Source organism: Callionymus lyra, chromosome 16 (assembly GCF_982586985.1).
Source record: "Callionymus lyra chromosome 16, fCalLyr1.hap1.1, whole genome shotgun sequence".
Classification (NCBI taxonomy): Eukaryota; Metazoa; Chordata; class Actinopteri; order Syngnathiformes; family Callionymidae; genus Callionymus; species Callionymus lyra.
In genome coordinates, this window is record NC_141833.1 from 3270778 (window position 1) to 3290675 (window position 19898).

Sequence of the window (19898 nt, forward strand, 5' to 3'; positions counted from 1 at the left end):
ATTATCAAACAGTTACTTTTTTACAGATGGTATTTAACCCCAACATTAACAACCGTTCTCTTTTTTCTTTTTCTTATCTCATTTTCATTGATCAGGCAAAATCAGGGACATGAAACACTTTCATGCTTAAGCTGGTGCAGAATGAAAATGATTCCCTTCAAAATGGAAAATAAAATAATAAGTACTGTCTAAATTAAATAATTCAGCCTGGCAAGGGTGAGAATATATTCGACTGGCCAGAGGTAATTATGTGCCAGAAATGAGAGTTTCAGGGACAGTGCTTATTAAATTTCATCACCACTGACTCCTCGCCCAAGGTGTGAAAAACGTATTAAAAGGACACAGAACCCCTCCAAAAATTTCTGGAAATAACATTCCATGAATCCAAGTGATAAGATTGGTTAAATAAAAATAGTAATAATTACATTTAGCATGGTTTTAACAGTCTTTTGCGCAAAAAGAGGCATCATATATATTCCTGTGCTGCACAATGCAACCAAAATATGAGTTGTATTAAAACCAGCAAGCAAACAGATAAAAAAAGCAATTTTCAGCTTGATAACCGAGCAAAAAAAAAAAAAGCACTTAGAAAAATGGATGCAATAAATGTGATTATAGCATGTGGGGTGTTCTGGTAGGAAAGGTAAATGCTATTACAGAGATAATTCTTGAACTTTTACTTCAATTTGAGCAAAAGTTAAGTCTAGTAGAATAACTCAACTCTTCGCTGCCAGTTTCTTTCAGCATCAATTTTAAAATTCTGGTTCTTACTTTCAGAGCTATTCATGGTCAGGCTCCTCCTTACATCAGTGATCTGATCCAGCCTTACACCCCAGCTCGGGCTCTGAGGTCTATGGATCTGAATCTACTGATGGTTCCTCGCACACGGTTCAGGACCAGAGGAGAGAAATCCTTTCAGGCTGTTGCTCCTAAGCTTTGTAACGATCTTTCTCTCCCTCTGTGTTTGATGGATCTACTGACTCCTTCAAGAAACATCTTAAGAAATTCTTATTTGGTAACTTTATATCTTCATCGGTAAAACTTTTAATGGATTTACCGTTTATATCACTTTCTATGCGTATTTGGCAACGAAAAAGCTTTACTCTAAGTCACCCATTCACTTGTAATAAGCCAGTAAAGCTTCATGAAGCAGTGTCCAAATTTTCAGAGCTCAGTGGATGAATCGGTTGCTGAAAAATGATGGAAAATTTCATTGATATAGTTGTATAGTCGCAACGAGGGCCATCTAGTGGGCTCTGAAACTGAGCCAACGCTTTATGAAGCATCATCAACCCTGAGAACCATTCAGACTGATGGTAAAGGGAAGTGTGCCAACTCAACCATCAGGAGGAATCAGCGTGAAGCGGTTTGCTCAAAGACACAATAGTACAAACATGCCTGAAGACAGGATTGAACCAGTAGTATGACACAACCCAATTACTGTCTGAGATATGCCACCCATCAGTGGTAATTACAGTTCTTTAGTCTACTGATTTGAGAATATATAGTACTACTAAAAAATTAAAACACATTGTTAATGATTGTGCTCTAATGTTTCAAAGTTAACTCTTAATAACACAGAATAACTCAGAATGTGGTTACTTGTGTTAAGCGTGATGGACAAGAACCAGTTTGATCCTCGAGCTATTCGATTTTTTCGTTTCATTAATTCACTGAATAGACCTGCTTTAAGGCTATGAAGAAAAGTGATTCATTAGTGAAGCCAATTTGTTTTGTTTTTGGCAGCGGGCAGAGATCTGAAGGTGAACTCTGACATATTCAATAGAGTTTAAACATTTATGCTTGATTAAAATCAAATGAAAATGAATGTACATGGAGGTTGTTAAGGTTCACTATTGTAATGATTTGATTTAAAAAAAAACATCAAAGCTGGAATGGCAAAAGAAAAATAAGCATAACTTGATACATGTCTGATGTTGATTTTTACCAAAAGGCATGACTACACATTGTTTACAAGCAAAATTCATGGTTTAGTTAAGTTAAATATATTATTCTTATTAACGTCTGCCAACTACTTTGGTTGCTCAGAGAGACATCAGGATTCATTTCTGGTTTAGAAAACTGACTTCTCTTGGGTTGAGTATGAAGAATAATTGGTAAATGTGTCAGAAACAGGGAAGGCCTTTCTAGATTGAATATTTTTCTATGGAATAAATTCATTTTTTCCCATGAACGGCAAAGCTTAATCCTCTGAAATTTGATCCACAAAATGTTCAAAGGATTTTCTTATCGTACTGTGTGTGCAATTACAAGAGAAATAAACAACTGCATGACTCTACACAGACTTATAAAGAAAGTCAACACATGGCATAATGGATGATGCCATGATCTGCTGGAAATATGACTATCAATAATGACCACACAGCCTAGTCATTCTGCTAACGTTACTTAAAGTATTTTAACATGACACCGAAAACAATAATATTTTGACGTTCCTAATTTTAGACAAATGAACCCTAATGGCATTTGTCACAACTTGCAGAGCTCTTTGAAGCTTCATGGAGCATTGTCCTCACTTTCAAATACTAATTGATGGCAAATCTTGCTTTATAATATTTGGCTTTGAGCAATTATTTGAATGAAATCTCCCATCATTTATTAATGTAACCATCTACTAAGCATTGGAAATTATCTCAAATGACACTGTCTCATGAAGCTTCATCAGTTCAGAGTAGTAGGACATGAAAAAATATATATATATATGTTTCACATTTGGATTAGATCATTTTTACTTGAAAGTTTGACAAGAAACTTCCACGTTAGGATGAGAGACTTTTAGTTAAGGATGAGATAATTCAACATTAGGACAAGAAACTATCAGGTTTGGCTGAGAAACTTCAGTGTTAGGACAAGAAACTTTCACATCCAAACAAGTTCATTTGAAGTGTCATGCTTCAGTGTCATGTTCTATGCTGTGGTGTGTTGGGGTGGAAATGTGTCCAAGAGAAGTGTCAACAGGTTGGACAGGTTGATCAGGAGGGCTGGCTCTGTGGTTGGAATGAAGCTGGACTCACTGGTGACAGTTGCTGAGAGGAGATCACTGAACAAACTACTGTCCATCATGGATGATGACTGTCATCCTCTCAGCACTGTCATCAGTGAGCAGAGAAGCAGAATGAGTGCACGAATGCTCCTACCCAGGTGAAAGACAAATAGACTCAGGGACTCATTCATCCCTCGGGCTATTAAGTTGTACAATTCTGAGTTTGGGGGCAGGAGTGGAGTGAAAGTATCTGGATGTTCTGTTCCATGTTAGTCTTTGTATCCTTTGTCTTTGTTTTTCTTTGACTCTATGTTCTTTGTCTTTATCTTTATACTTAGATTGTGTCATCTTCTTCTTCCTTTCTTATTTTATTTTTTATGTATTATTTTTTATTGTTTATGAAAAATTGCTGGCTGCTGGAAAAAAACAATTTCCCGAAGGAGACCTCCTGAGGGATCAATAAAGTTTTACCTTACCTTACCTTACCTTACCTTATTTCACGTTTGGGCGAGAAACTTTCATGTTAGGACAAGAAACTCAGAAACTTTCACGTTAGGCTGAGAAAGCTTTACTTTAGGACGAGAAACACAAACGTTAGGACAAGAAATGTTCACTTTAGGACGAAAAACTTTTCACTAGGACGAGATCTTTTTATGTAAGGACAAGAAAAGTTTACATCCGTACAATATTATTTCACTTTAGGACGAGAAACCTTTACTTTAGGATGAGAAACACCAAAGTTAGGACAAGAAACGTTTACTTTAGGACGAGAAACTTTTGCGTTAGGACAAAAAACTTTCCACTAGGACGAGATCTTTTTATGTAAGGACAAGAAACCTTTACATCCGGACAATATCTTTTAATTTTAGGACGAGGAACTTTCACGTTAGGACAAGAAACTTTCACTTTAGGACCAGATCGTGTTGCTGGAGTTTTTCTATCTAGCCATGGGCACCGTCTATCTTTATATAGACCATATCTAGAGATTATTTTTCTCAATAATCTATGATTAAAAACAATGACCAGATTCAAGATCCCGAGAAATGGGTTTCATCCGTTCTCACACTTAGCCAGTCACTGTAAGGGTTATAACTTCAGCAGTGTGAGCCGATCCGTTGTGCTCCAGCATGCTGCTGACGGTGGCCTCTTCAAGGCTCTAATCAACTTTGCAGCCCACGCTAAGGTTGACAGCAAATGCGCTGCAGAGATGAATCTGTTTGGTGCTGATCACAGAACGAGTCATAAAGCCGGGGCCAAAGCCTCGCCCGAGTGAGAAGATTAAACAGGGAGATCTTTCTCTTGATCAGAGCCTTCGGTCCTGCCCTCCCCGCCATCACTGCACCTGCTCGTCGCATCCCTTGATGGATGTGCTCCTCTCTTCTGACACTACCTCTCTTTCTCTCTACTTTTACAGATGTCCTTTTCTTCAGCACTCCCTTCCCAGCCCTCAGACCCCCTCCACTCCGTTTCCCCTTTCTGATTTGCAGCCTAAAGTGGATGACAGCGATTCAGGACTTCATTTCTACTGAGCTTGCAATCATTTTCTGTCTTTATGGTTCTGGCTCGTCATACAAACACACAATCGCACATCTGTCTCAGAACCCTTATCTGTCATTTTTATTGATAAATAATATCACATTTTAATTATTTTACATTAATTAATTAATTTATTTGATCAATATAATTGTAGATAAATGTATATATTTAATGTTTTATCCAATTTAAAAGTGGCAATTGGCAATGCAACTAACTGAACCTGGTGTTGTTTTGTTATGAAAAAATATTTACTTTTTTTTTGCTCCCTTTACATTTAACAAAAGATGCTGACATTTTGCAAATCTTACTGTGATACAACTTATTGTATACATGTATTTTAAATGTCACGGAAATTTGACTTGTTTTAATTTTTATGGCGGTTTTCTGTTCCCTTTCATATTAACTAATCACATTTCCTTCACCCATAAAAGCTTTAGGGAGGTCAGTATCTATATATGTATATATATATATATATATAGGTCTACATGATGATTTTTAGGCAATTATGTCCATCAAAATTGGACTAAATTATGTCCACTTACAGTTAATGAAACTGGCTGAAATACTGGAAACTATGTAACTTAATATGCAATACATATGGTTTCACTGAGAGGCCAGTACTCTACATGATCATTTTCAAGCAATGTCGTTGAGAGGTTTTGAAAGACATATTAGTCGAATAATATCAGGAATAAAGTACATAAATATCAGGAAAACACACCTACAGATGTAATGAGATGTAATTTACAAAAACTATTGAAATCCCATATTGAAGTAATGGGAAAAAGTGAGGTAAATAACGGATGGATGAAAAGGGTCTGAAATCCCAATTAAATGATATTTTTCATTTTCAAATTTATTAAATTACTAATGCTGGTTCAGGTTATATCACTTCAATAAAAAATGATGAATAATCAAACTATTTTAAATGTCCACCAGCCACTCTATTACACGTAATTGCCAGGTAAACAATTGCACTGCTCTGATTATTTAAAAAAAAACTACAAATAAACTAAATTAAAACTTAAAATATTCATTAGTGATGCGTTGATGAAGCTTCATTAAAGAGTGTTAACATTTGAAGTAGGTGATTGGCTTGAGAAATATAGTGAGTTTCATTAAAATAATGTATCAAAGCAAATTAAAAAAATCTGAAAATCAGCACAATGGTTTATGAAGCTTCAACAGCCTATTTCCAACAGCTAAGAAGGGTTTTGAAGGGATGGTCTTTAGTTGTATGGCTTCTAACAGCTGCTGCTGCACACATCCCCTGCTCTGTTTAGAAATTAAAAACAAACAAGAAAACAGAAAACATTACCTGATACAACCCAGCACATAATAAAATCACTAAAATAAATAAACACTGCTTTAATTGGACATTATTCTTATAACTGTAGGTTTGTTTAAGCAGTGTTATATTGTGTGTCAGTAGTATATTTTCTGTAATGTAAATCTCCCATCCTCCATCAAAAAGACAAGGATTATTTGTTCAGTTGATTTTTCACTCACTGTGTATTGTTTATGACATTTGACCTGTGTGTTATGTCACCGATCAGTTTCTCATTTCCACACACTTTAATTTACTGGCAAGTAGAGCGAATAAAATGGGCCGTGGAAGGTTGGCTCAAACATTAAATGGAAGTCGGTTGACAGCATAGAAAATGAAATCCTCTTTTCTTGTAGCTTTTTCATCAAACTACATCTGCTGATTGTCAGCTCAACAAGAACAGTTAAGGGATTACTGCAGGGAATGATGAACATATGTTTCAATCTTAATCTAATATCACTACTTTTCATCAGAACTATGTTTTTCTTATTTCAAATGTCTCCAAAAAAACACATATGAGACAATAAAATGTGAGGTAATCTAATCAAATTGGATTTAAATTATTTATCATTGGCATGGTGAAGCTTCTGTGTAACGCTGTGTTTTTGTTGTTATTTATAATAATAAAAACATTGACATAACGTACAATTCTAAATAGGTCTACAGCCAGTAAAAGGTGTTTCAGCAGGAAGCAGATAGGAAGAAATAAGAGATAATAGTTTTGGAGGGTCAATGATGTGGATGCGTTGGAGACGGCAGCGTAAATAATCGGTATCGGTGCAAACCAGACTACATAAACTTTCAGAGGAAATAAAATAAGATGCCCTTATTATTCCGTGTACCATCTTCATCACAGTGGATGCTCAATAGGCTGAAAATGAGGCTTTTAATAAGGAAAAAAAATGTGTGAAATGCTTTTCATCTATACATTCAATTTATGTTTTTACCTAAACATATTCTTGCTTTTTAAAGGCAACTGGTAGATTGTGTTTTTACTTCTGCCAGCTTTGATAACTGACTGTCAGTTACGGATAATATGGTCAGTGTTGAATACAAAGCAGTAGATGGATGGTTGGTTGATTTTTTTGTATTCGACATGGAACGCCATCTGTGACAGGATTTGGTCATTAATTATATGTTCGTGAGAACACAGATTGCCGACATGATCTGATGCACAGGTAGCCATGTCATGAAGCTCCCAATCTGTAAATGCCTTCAATCCACCAATAACCAACAACAATAACCTTATAAAGATTGTCAAGGCGCAATGCCACGTTTGGAACATGGCCTATATTAAAGATGGCTGTCTAGGTTTCTGGTCGCTATGTGAAAACGTTTTTTAGTCAGCCGTGTCTAAAACCCATGTCAGAGTGACACAGCATGCAATTATCGAAGCATAAAAGAGGGATTCATGACACCATTAATTAACACGGTCAGAATAACCTGCTTCAATTCCAAACATCTGCATTTGACCCTCACTATGATCATAATGTCTCTGGTAAATCTGTTACCTTTTTTAAACATGGTGGCTTTAGAAGAGTAATGGGTGGTAAAAAAAAAAAAGATAAAATAAAATAGGGTTTTGACTCTTCTACTGCAAAGATTTTCATGAATATATTTAATAAAAGGAATTGGACATGAGTTTAAGAACTCATCCATCATATCATTTTCCTTTGGAATACAAATTATATATCCAATATTTACAAATCAAATATTTTGAAAAGTCATAGAAATGCTAATCAAATGATTAAATCAAGTTTATATTATTTTCTCTGTTTTCTTTAAGAGTGGTCTTTTTATTAAGGAGCCCTAGAGATTACATGAATGTATTTCTTATCTTGTTTTGTATTGAATCTCATGACATTTGATTCTCACCTAATTTTGATGTCTCACATCCTCTGACCTATGATAATCTCCAGTCACTATTTTACTGTAAAATTGCATTATTGCAACATTTTTAAATGGATGTCTTCCACAATTTTGAGAAAAAAACAACCAAACCTATTTAATAGTGGTTTTAAATATAATACAAATGACAATGATCAACAACTGCAACAGAATAAAGTTCCTTATAAAGTAAACTTTCATAACAGAGAAGCTGCCACGATGAGGACTGAACTTTTTCTTCCTCAAAGCTTCCCAGAACTCATGGCAGCAGACGCTTGGTAGAGGAGGTGCAGCGGTCATTGGCAGAGGCACAGCAGGCCGCTGGACATTTCCAAAAACAGAAATAGTCTCGGGCAATAAAAGTTGTTTACACCAGAGAGAAGCCGACAGACTCATCCATCTGCTTGTTTGGTGCCACGACTGCCATGGCCAACATCATCGACACTTGTCGAGGACCGTCACCACGGCTGCTGTCACATGAATGCGATATGGGAAACTGGGAAAACCTCTGAGACGAACCTTAACTAGATCACCCCTGCAAAGAAATTAAATCTAACTAATGTTATGATTAAACAATGTATATTAGTATTTAGTTCAGGTGATAAGTTTATCTACTACTGACGATTAATTATCTCGTGTCTCCTGCTCCTCAAATCAAGCCTGTCTTCTGTGAAGCTGACAGCAATGCATTGTTGAGATTTTTCATTGACAAAATTAAATTGATCAAAGAGAAAATCTTTCTGCTCAAAAAAACAGGCTTAGACCCAACTGACCTCAGTAATTTCAGGCCTATTTCTATTTCTGGTGTCTGAGCAGCTGTCTTTGTTCCTGGATCAGAGCGACATTCATGAGAAGTTTCAGTCTGCCTTCCGTAAACATCACTCTACGGAGACAGCTTTATTGAAAGTGTCCAGTGACATCATGATGTCGGCAGACTCGGGTCAATTCACTGTTCTGGTTCTCTTGGATCTGTCCTCAGCCTTTGACACAGTTGATCACCAGATCCTGCTGAGAAGACTAAGGGATGAAGTGGGACTGTCTGGGTCTGTGTTAGAATAGTTCTCATCTTACCTTTCTGGGCGCAGTTTTAGTGTATCTGCCAATCAAATGAGGTCTGAATCAGCAGATCTGTTGTGTGGAGTCCCTCAAGGTTCTGTTCTGGGTCCTTTATTGTTTTTGCTGTACTTGATTCCCCTCGGTTAAATCATTCAGAAATTTCCAGATGTTTCTTATCACATTTTTGCTGATGACATCCAGCTCTACTGCTCTTTTGATCCAACTGAGCCCCAGAAGCTGAACAGCTTAGTCAATTGTTTGCTAGAAATCAAACAATGGCTGAGTGAAAACACTCTACAGCTAAATGTGGAGAAAACTGAAACTCTGGTGATTGCTCCTGATGATAAGAACTGGAAGGGTTGAGTCAGTACTTGGGTGACTTAGGTCAGTCTGTCAAAGTGAGCCTGAGAAACCTGGGTGTTGTATTTGATAAAGACATGTCTCTTGTTCGACACTGCAGAAAACTGACCAGAAACTGTTTCCTTCAACTGAGAAAAATCTCTAAACTTAGGAAAATGTTGTCAGAACATGATCTGGAGCTTGTAATCCATGCGTTTGTTTCTTCTCGTCTGGACTATTGTAACAGTTTGTTTTCATGTCTTAACAAGAAGGAGCTGTCTCGTCTGCAGTTGATTCAGAACTCTGCAGCGAGAATTCTGACCCGCTCAAGTAGAAGAACTCACATTTCTCCGATCCTTAAAACTCTTCACTGGCTTCCAGTTTCTTTCAGGAGCAACTTTAAAATTCTGGTTCTTACTTTCAGAGCTATTCATGGTCAGTCTCCTCCTTATATCACTGATCTGATCCAGCCTTACACCCCAGCTCGGGCTCTGAGGTCTGTGGATCAGAATCTACTTATGGTTCCACGCACACGGCTCAGGACCAGAGGAGAGAAATCTTTTCAGGCTGTTGCTCCTAAGCTTTGGAACAATCTTCCTCTCTCTTTGCGCTTGATGGAGTCTACTGACTCCTTTAAGAAACATCTTAAGACGTTTCTATTTGTTCAGGCTTTTCCTTGATTTTCTGGAACTCCTGTGTTGTTCTCAGTATTATCTTGATCTTTAAAGTATGTACTTTTTTGAGTAGTGTTTTGATTGTTTAAGCGCTTTGTGACCCTGGTCTGGAAAAGCGCTATATAAATAAATATTACTTACTTACTTACTTACTTACTTACTTACTTACAATGAAGAAATCAATAAGGTTTCTCTACAGCCATCTGTTCATATAACATGTTTTTTTGTTATAGAAGAAGTAATTTTGATTCTCCACAGTCGACTCAGGTTAAGAGGGACAGTGCAGGGTTGATGGAAAATCTCTGAAAAATACCTCACAAAAGTTCATATTTTCTATGCTTCGAAATGTAATACAAACAGTTTTCCTTCGTAATGCTTTTGGTGTATTTTCACATGAAAAAACACAAATTGATTATTTCGTAAATGGTATTTTTCCCTCGGGCATTCTGGTAATCCAGGAATGGATTATTTTAAGCCATTTAGCAAGTTTATAGATCAATTTTAGTAAAAGGGCTAACCCAGATGTTAAAGAGTCGATGTCCACTACATCATGTGACCCATGGTGTCTAGATTAACTGTGGTCAAGCCAGCAGTCGCACTACACATGCTTCTGCGTTGACTGGATTTAAAACTAAAAGCAAAGTAACTAATGAAGATTTTGAAAATATTTTCAGAGTGTAATTTATTCATGAATTGTATTATTTTTAAAATATGTAACAATTGTAACTTCATAACGATCATAACATAAACCCAATGTTTACCTTAAGATATTTACCACCAGCCCAGCTAAATTCACTTTTCCAGTCCATTTTCTCTTGAACTCTTGAATGGAAAAATGTGTGAAAATTAAAAAAGGTTATTTAAAGATATTTAGTTGAGCTATGTAAAAACTATAACTATGTAAAAAATATACTTTTGATACATTTTCACAGAGGTAATCGACAATCCCCCCATGTTGCAAACAAGAATAACCACATTACATATTCAATACTTAAAATGTTTTGTTATTTCTCTTCTGCCTTAATAATACTTTCCAATTCTTGCTGTTACAAAGACACTGTTTCTTGACATGACATCACGGACACAAGTCAGAACCAGTTTAGTATATTAATGTGTAATATATGGTCTACTTAACATTACCTTTATAGACAGGTCATTTTCTCAAATTATTTCTTAACTGTAACTTGTTCTTCAAACTGCCGTTTTTTTTTATGAAATGTTGAATTTGCTACAACATAATAGTGCTACCTCCGGTCATTCTCAGGTAGATTTTTTGAAGATAATTATTAAAATCTGTTTCAGAAAGTAAAATTATTAAGTAGAAATTGATGCATTATGTCTCAATTTATATTAAATGTAATATGGTGGCACAAACATAATAAGAATACGATTTTACAGCATCAGTAAGTTAAACACTAAAACTTTTTGAAAATGCTATTCATGAATTTAAGTAATTATGACAGACTGGCGTCCTGTCCAGGGTATCCCCTGCCTCTCGCCCTATGATACTGGGATAGGCTCTTCGCGACCCGAACCTGGGATAAAGCAGTAGACAATAAATGAATGAATGAATTTAAGTAATAGAGAATTATATTAGTGCTACCTATTGGTTTTACAAATAGTAAAATAATATTAAATGGTAACTGATGGCGATAACATATATATTTTTTAATATATTATCACATATTATAAATTCAGATCAGTCGCTTTTTTAAATATCAGATGGCAGAGGACATTTTTAGATTATTGTACTCAAACTACTTTACTCACAAATTATTTTTATCTTCTTTTTAAAATAATTGCAAAAACATAAACGATAATAAACATTACCAGTCAAACTATATCAGTAAGTTAAGCACTAAATTAAGTATTCTATTATTTGAAGCGTTTTTTTTTAGTCTTTTATGTATTTGAGAATTACAGCAGAAACTAAAGTAAGTTTTCCTCATTATTTACAAATAATATCAGAATAAGAAATGAATGATCTATTACAACACATTAAAGATTTAGATCAGTCTCTTATTTTGAAATATCAGACTGCATTACCTTTTGAAAGTTTTTTTTTTTTCATTCTAGTGCAGACATGAACCATTCTAATTTCGGGGACAAGCTCACGAGGAAAGCGAGAGCCCTCCGGAGCGTCACGCCCCCCTCTCCCCATCCTCCAGTCACCGCAGCTCTCTCCTCCGCCTCGCATCCACACACGAGCAGCTGACGAGAGAACCAACCCGATCCCTCCGACATCCTCCTAGCATCAACATGGGGCCGAGTCCGCTTCTGCTCGGGCTCGCCTGCCTCCTCCTGACGGCTCGGGTCCGCGGCTTGACCGGCGACGACGATCAGCACCAGGACAGCGAGTGCAAGATGAAGAGCGTCACGGTCTCGGCGCTGCCGTTTCTCCGGGAGAACGACCTGAGCATCATGCACAGCCCGTCGGCCTCAGAGCCTAAGCTGCTGTTCTCGGTCAGGAACGATTTCCCGGGTGACGTGGTGGTGGTGGACGACCTGGAGAACACGGAGCTGCCCTTCTTCGTCCTCGGTCAGTGGCTTTGAATTCCTTCATGACGAATGCGGCTTATTTAGGAGGCGATGATGTTTCAAATGTTTAGGCCATGCTACCCAGATGATCGATATCAAAACACGGACTCTGTCAACTACAGGCATCAGCTGGGATGTTTAGCAATATTTTACTTTAATATTAAATGTCAAAATTGAGATGAACCTAACTTAAGAACCGGTGTGCGAACTTATCCAGCAGCGGTTGCTAATAAACAACACTTAGCATGTACATGCTAAAAATATATGACACGTTTTTATCTCAATACTGTCACTTCAAGTTGTTCACGTAAACATTTGCAACATGGATCTACTTTTCACACGCACAGTTTGCCTTTTTTTTGACGATTTTCTAGAGCCGTTTCTTTGGTCCAGTAACTTCTAAGCTAGCACAAGTTTGTGTTAGCTTCAGCGCTGTCCATGGTTCTGAACTAGCATCACTCTCAAACCGCTGCGCTGTCGACCATAAATGAACCAGTTAAACTGCAAACGATCATATTTTGAGAGTATTTCAAAATCTTCTACTGTTTATATACTTTCTAAGTAGCCTTTGTATTAATCAAAACAAAGTCCAACAAATAAAAGTTTAGGTAGATTCACTTCATGATTTTTATTATTGGATTTGTTTTTCATTAAGCACACCTATGACTATAACAATATGTGCATGTTCAAGAGTTATAATTCCCAGCTTAATATTGTTAGCATATGCTCTGCTTATATGTTACCTGGCAGCAATGAATTATTTGTAGTAGTCCAAACATCTCTTCTTATTTTAGTAGTTTAGCAAATGATTTAAGAGTGTTGAATGTTATTCTTATATAGTTTAAATATGTTAGATAACACTACGTTACATTTGTTTTGTTGGTTTATTTTTACTATCTTATTGGTTATTGCAGTCAGTAGCAGAGACATGTTGGTTCCTTGACTGTTCATGCTGCTGAAAGCATTTTATTACTGCAGGCAAAACAGAGATTAGTATATGCAGTTGGTACTTTTGGTGACAAAACAAAAATAAAGTTACTTATCATTTATTTTGGTCTATAAGACCAAGTAAACAAGGTGTACCCACACTTTTTCGGTTCGCAAGTTACTTTTAAAATGATCAATTGCAAAATATTTACTTTCATCAGATTTGCTCAAAATAAGTAAGTTCATACTTAACTCAGATGACTTGCATTGAATGGATTGATAATTAGTCATGATGGAAGGATGTGTGCATTTAATAATCTTCATAAAAATGCTGACTTACATAAATGAGTAAAGCCGGATATTGCAGTCAAGAAAGTAGTGTTTTCTTAATTTTCTGATACTTTTCCTCTGTGGGTAACTTCCGAAAAAGTCCATGAGACCTGGCCTTGAGCTCAGTGTCAGCCTGTAGTGTTAAAATCTCATCCTCCACTGCAGACAAGTTCATTGGCCTCAGGTACTAAGAATTGCATTGATTTCCTACCAAAAACATGCGTACACTCAAACCCAGAACATAGTGCACAAAAATATTCAGATGTAGGAATCTGTGCATGACGCAAGTACTTTTCCTTTGTTAATCCAAATAAATGTAGACAGCTTCATCACTTTCCACTCCTCTATTATCTATCTATCAATCATATTTAAATAAACAAAGAGACCCGGGATTCTATTTTACATAATCATGGAAAAAACAAATGAAAAGCTGAATTTAACTGGACTAACATAAACATATTTTTTAAATTTTAAACATTTCTGTCATGGATCACACTTGTAAATTAGTTCAGACGATTGTGTATTTGTTAATATTGTTTACATTTTTACGTACATTATTAACAATAAAACTGTATATACACTGGAATAGGAGGAAGCTCAGATTGGCGGCTGTGCATGTCAATCAAATCACCAACCAAACAATTTGATTGACATGCAGAGCAACCAATCTGAGCAAGAGCAGCCAATCTGAGCTCTCTTCTCCATTTCATCATATTTTATTATCTCATGCGATCTACTCGCAACAGCTTCGTGATCGACCGGTAGATCACAATCGACATATTGGGCAGCCCTGATGTAAACCATAACACATTTATAGTCTTCCATATTGTTTATTTTGTAATTAAAATGAACAGAGAAGGAAGTCACTCAGTAACTGAAGAAAAAAGAAATGTTGAAAAGTTGAATTTGAAAGAAATTGCAAGTAATTTGTCTAAGATACTGTATGATCATTGTACTGAGTCTATTGTCATTACAGTTCAAATATTTTAGTATGTAAGTATAAACAAGAATGAAAAAATTAACATGGTTAATTCAAAGAAATGAATTAAGGTATAGCATATTCAATTCTTTTGACTGTTTTTAAAAAGAAAAAAAAGTGGATGCAGAGAAATTTTCTTATATGTAAGGGAATAACAAATAGAATCTTAGACATTGCTTAAGAAATCTCTTTGAGTTTGGAGCTCTTCAGAATTAGTAATTAATAATACAAATAATTATGAAAATAATAATGAAAAAATATGATAAAGAATTTCTTTAGAGTTCCTGATCTAATTTGGAAGTATTAATGAACTGTTAACTGTTCCCTGCGTCATTATTTTGTATCAAATAAAGTTTTACCTTACCTTACCTTACCTTGAAATGCTTGCTCTCTTATGAGATTCCGAGCGACAGGTATTTGAGTCCTTGATTCAAATAAGTTAGGCTTAAAGTCAAAATGTTAAACAGCCAATAGTGCAGTTTCTAGATTAACCTTTTAGCCTCATGCTGGCGACTATGTGTCCCTAATGTCCTTATGGAATTTTAAAGCAGGAGTATGCCTGTAAATGCTACATGATGTTAATTCGCTTTTAAATGACCTTATTCATAGTAAGCCTGGCATAAGGAGCAGCTGCTGACAACCTGCAGCACATTGTTTTGACTCGAAATACTACAGCCGTATGGTTTCTGTTACAGATTTTTCTCTTTACCAAGCAAATTCTGTTCATTTATGCTTCTGTTTATTCGTGGTTCAGTTGTAAAACGCATGGTGCATGATTTATAATAGCAACTTGCATGTCAGAGTCAAGTATCAGAGTTCAGACTGGGGGCCAAAAGCCAAAACTCCAGGGGAGGCCCACTATGGGAACGCTGAAATGCAGCGCTAAACAAGACAGGGCCACGGTTTTATGTTGTCTGCATCACTAAAATCAATAAAAATGTTTTTCAGTTGAAATCATGTTGAATCTATAGTGAGTTTACTTTTGTATACATCCCCTTTTGTCTGACTGTAACATCCAATAAGATTACTTCAAGATAGAACATGTTTTTTAAGTTACAATACAACATAAAACACCACGAAAGCGGTGCAGTATTTATAACCTAATGATGTCCAGTAAAAACTAATATTAAAAAGCTTGTTGTTGATCCTGGTTTCTGCTTGTTCAGAGGATCTAGAGATCAATAGCTGATAGAATGGAATAGAGAGGGTTTCTTGTAACTGTTTTGTTGCTGGTCTATAACTGGATAACATGGCCTCTGTCTTGTAACTACAAATGACCTATAAAGAAGATGACATAAAAAGAATCTCCCCTAAGGTATTTACGTTGTTGTTAGATGAGTATCGCTATTAGGGTTGTCTACTTTTCTAGAATCCTGTAACAAGTTAATAATTACATGGTATACAAAATTGATGTTCTCCTACCTATCCTGTCAGCCACTATAGAATCAGTTTTCAGTTCTTTCGGTTGATGTCATTTCTCAAAAGCCTCCAGAATGCCTCTAGGGATGTTAGAAAATATTGATACAGCGGTGTATTGCAATATTTATTTTCCCACAATACTGTATTGAAATTCCACAGCACTGTATTACATTTTTTATTTTATTTTTTGGGCTTTATCTATTCATATTTCTTATATGGTATATAGTCCAATAAAGTGTGTTTAAAATAAATTAAATTTATATTAAACATGTAAAAAATGACCATCACAAAATGTTCACAACGTTTGTTCATTATTGTGTTACAATTAAGCCTCCAGTAAAATGAAATACCGCAAGATCAAGATGATGACTAAGGATGAGAGGATACAATCGACTCCAGCTGCTGATGTTTGGACATATTTTGGTTCCAAAACAAATACATGCAGTCGAGACTTCGTCAGGAGTCATGCAGTCGGACAATACTACAGATATATCTTTCCTCCTATGGTATTGCAGTACATCACTGTATATTGTATCATATCCCCTGTATTTGCGCTACGAATTGTATCACCAAATTAATGCCAATACACGGTCTTAATGGACAGGATTTAAAATAAAAGTTAAATTAAAACAATAAATTGAATGTACACCTAATTGTTAATTGTTAATAGGTTAAAAAAAAAGAGCATCTAATGATTTGATTTTCTAAATATACGGAAATAAATAAGTTGTGTATTAAAGTAGATGGTAATTCAAATTATTTTTTGAGGAATGCAGTTATGAAAGCTGAAATGATGCACCAAAGCTTCCTTTAGTTTATTTTAACTCCAGATAAGTAGTTTTTGTGACTGATGTCCCGCCTTCTCAACCATTCTCTTCAGCTTGAAACTAACACCCAGTAATTGTTGCACTGTTTGAAGCTTCAAGAAAGAGATCAGACACTTGGCTTCAATATGGTTGTTAAGCCTTCATTTTGGGCAGAAAACAGGAATCTTGTTAAAGGCTATGCTGGAATGCTTTAATTTACTTTAGCCGTGTCATCAGCTTTGGTCTACCATCAGTTTAAATCTTCTTGAAAAGCACAGCTTTTGTTTCGTCTTAATCATCAGACTTCTTCAAAAAATTGATTCTGCTTCTTTGACTTTTTAAAAAATGCAGCTTGAAAGTCGACACATATTGTGTGGCTGACTTTTAATTGGAGATACTGGAGCACATCTGCTCATCGTGGTCACATAACAAAATCAGCTCCAGGAGATTATTCAGTACCTTTTCTCCTTGAGTAATTTTCACATCTCAGGTAAAGAGTCAGAAGTGTCAGCTGTCCGTACAACTTAATGTCAGAAGTTTGTTGAGAGCAATTACATGTCTGCTGAATTTTTTCTTGGCAGTTAAATGAGCTTGAAACTCACAAATCTCTTTTTACCGTTCTCCATTTGTTTTGCTACACTTTCTTTTTTCAAAACAGCAGCGTAGAAGCCAGCGCTAGATTTACTGTTCCAGCTTTTATAGGCTTGTCTGTAAGCAGACTATAGCTTCTATGTACTGTAAACATATTCTAGCGGGATATTATTAGTTTAACACTTCTAACTTCTAACACAATTTTGCGAAGGAGATCCCCAAGAGGAATAATTAAAGTTTATCTATCAATCTATCTAATTTATAGGGATAATTATAACGTACGTTTTATTTGATTCCCATGCCAAACCTGTACCGTGAGTCTAATTTTTGGGATGTATTGTGTGTGGCTGAGAGGGCATGCTTGTTCCAGTGCAGAATTAGCATCTATGCTGCCAATCACTCTCATGACAACATTTTTAATTACATTTTGAAGGATTGGGTTTACGGCAAAACATTTTATTTTGGACACCAAAACTTAAGTGGGGGAACCAAATCACTGCGAGCACCGTGATGATAACGGATCTTTGGCCTTGTTACAGCTGTTGTTAGCTCAGAACCAGAGAATTGATTTCCCTAACTAGAAATTTAAGAACTAATTTGAACACGTATTCTCTAATTATTGGCAGTTCTACATATGTACGAATATATATGTTGCACAAAACAACAGCAAATACAAACTCAAAATAAAGGTATATTTTCCTCCCTCACTGCATGTTCATCAATAACATAATCAAATGGAAATATGGAGATGAAAATATGAGCGATCGGTTCTTGAGTCCTGGTCGATCTCGGGTGTGTCTTGATTAATTTAGCTCCGAAAAGCTTTTCTCTGCTTTAGCCACAATGTTCGAGGAATATTTCCAACACAATCTCTGAACTTTCCTAATGAGACTGCCCTGAAGAATGCAGTTCGCTGCCAAGTTCCTCTAAATGCTCATCTTTTAAAATCACAAATATGTCATTTTACTGATATCCTGTAGCCTAGTCTTACCTTCAAGAGATCTTCATCCTTTAATCCAGATACTTTTGGAATCATGTGACGATCCGAGGACATAGATTCATGAAGGATCAAGAGGCCTGTGTAAATGATGAAGTTGATGGCTCCTCCTTATCCTGAAGCACAGATACACTCTCAGCAGGCAGAGCTGCATGAGCAGTGGAGGAGGATGCTTCAAAACATCTTAGAAGTGATCCTGAAGTTACACTTGTGAATTGGCAGAAGCTGATAATGCAACTATTTTACAAAACATACTGTGTTTAATTGTAGAATATATTTAAAGTTTATGTTGGAAACTTACTACAGATATGGTCACATCTTAAACATGAAGATGGATATAAATGAAACTATATTCTGCAAGAAAATGTGAATTTAACCAAACTATTAAGGGAATAAGTGGCAGGATATGAACGAATGAATGAATTATGTTGAGTTGATAATCCAACATAGAGAAGATAGTTCCACACCTTAATCCGTTACCTGTTTCTCCTCTCATCTTGTTTTTCCATATTGGGCACCACACAATAGTGTCTCTGTGCTAACCAACTTTTGAGATTGCATTCATTAAAAACACTGTTTTAGGTTCGGAACTGTGTTCTGACAGTTTTAGTTTGGGGTTAAATTGTGATTGTGTGTGTAAGAGAGAGCTGGACTTCCTGAGTACACTGATTTGTTTCGCAGATCAAATGCATCTCCCAAATAGGTAATATGGCTTCCTTTGTCCTTTCCAAACCCACCTGATAGACTGATTTGAACAATTGTATCGGCTTTCTCAGAACTAGCAGAAAGTACCAAAAGTATGGATCAACACGTTATGAGTAAACCTTTTAATTCAAGTTCTTGCTTCAGTAGGATTTGATAATGATAATTAAAAAAAGCTAATATCATTTTTTTTAATTTGCTTCATTATTTACTGTTAAAATCAAATAAATAAACATCAATATAATAAAGTTTTTTTTCCCTTCATTACCCAATAACAACCAATATCTCTGTACTACAACTCAAACCGAAAATATAACCTGCAGAAAATACGACTGGTCAATGTTTTATTCACTAACCTTCTTGAAATCAATCACTTTGGTTAATTGTGAGAAGAACAGTTAAAATAAATATCAGTATACTTTAACGGAACGTTCATAATTTCTTAAAAAATTGAATTTGAAGTTGTTTGATGTTGGTGGTGTTATGTTATTTTAGCTAGATGCATGAGGTTATGCTTGTTTACTTGTCTGGCTTCTGTTTTCTGCTTGCTAAGAACAAGAAGAACAAAGAATCAACAACAGAAAATTTAACTCAATAAAAGCAGCCAAACCACTAAATGAATCACCTTTAAAGTGAAAATGGTGAAAAATGCTTTGTTGTAAGACAGAGATATGAGAACACCCGACTGCAGTTCTCATATATATGCAGTCATGTCCCTACAATACTCCTGGCTCAGTATTTTTCTGTTTATTTTTTAATTTAACATTAAAGAAGTTTGTCTTGCAA

The 19898-nt window shown here is 35.8% G+C and overlaps 1 protein-coding gene across 7 annotated transcripts in view; it reads left to right on the forward strand.

Annotated features, from left to right (window-relative positions):
- The first annotated feature begins 12064 nt into the window (after window positions 1-12064).
- astn1 (astrotactin 1) overlaps window positions 12065-19898 on the forward strand; it is a 267228-nt gene continuing 259394 nt past the window's right edge. For all 7 annotated transcript variants that reach the window (XM_087811062.1, XM_087811065.1, XM_087811063.1 and 4 more), the window contains exon 1: window positions 12065-12362. In XM_087811062.1, coding sequence (XP_087667188.1) covers window positions 12083-12362 — 280 coding nt within the window. In that variant the 5' untranslated portion in view covers window positions 12065-12082. The remainder of the gene's footprint in view (window positions 12363-19898) is intronic.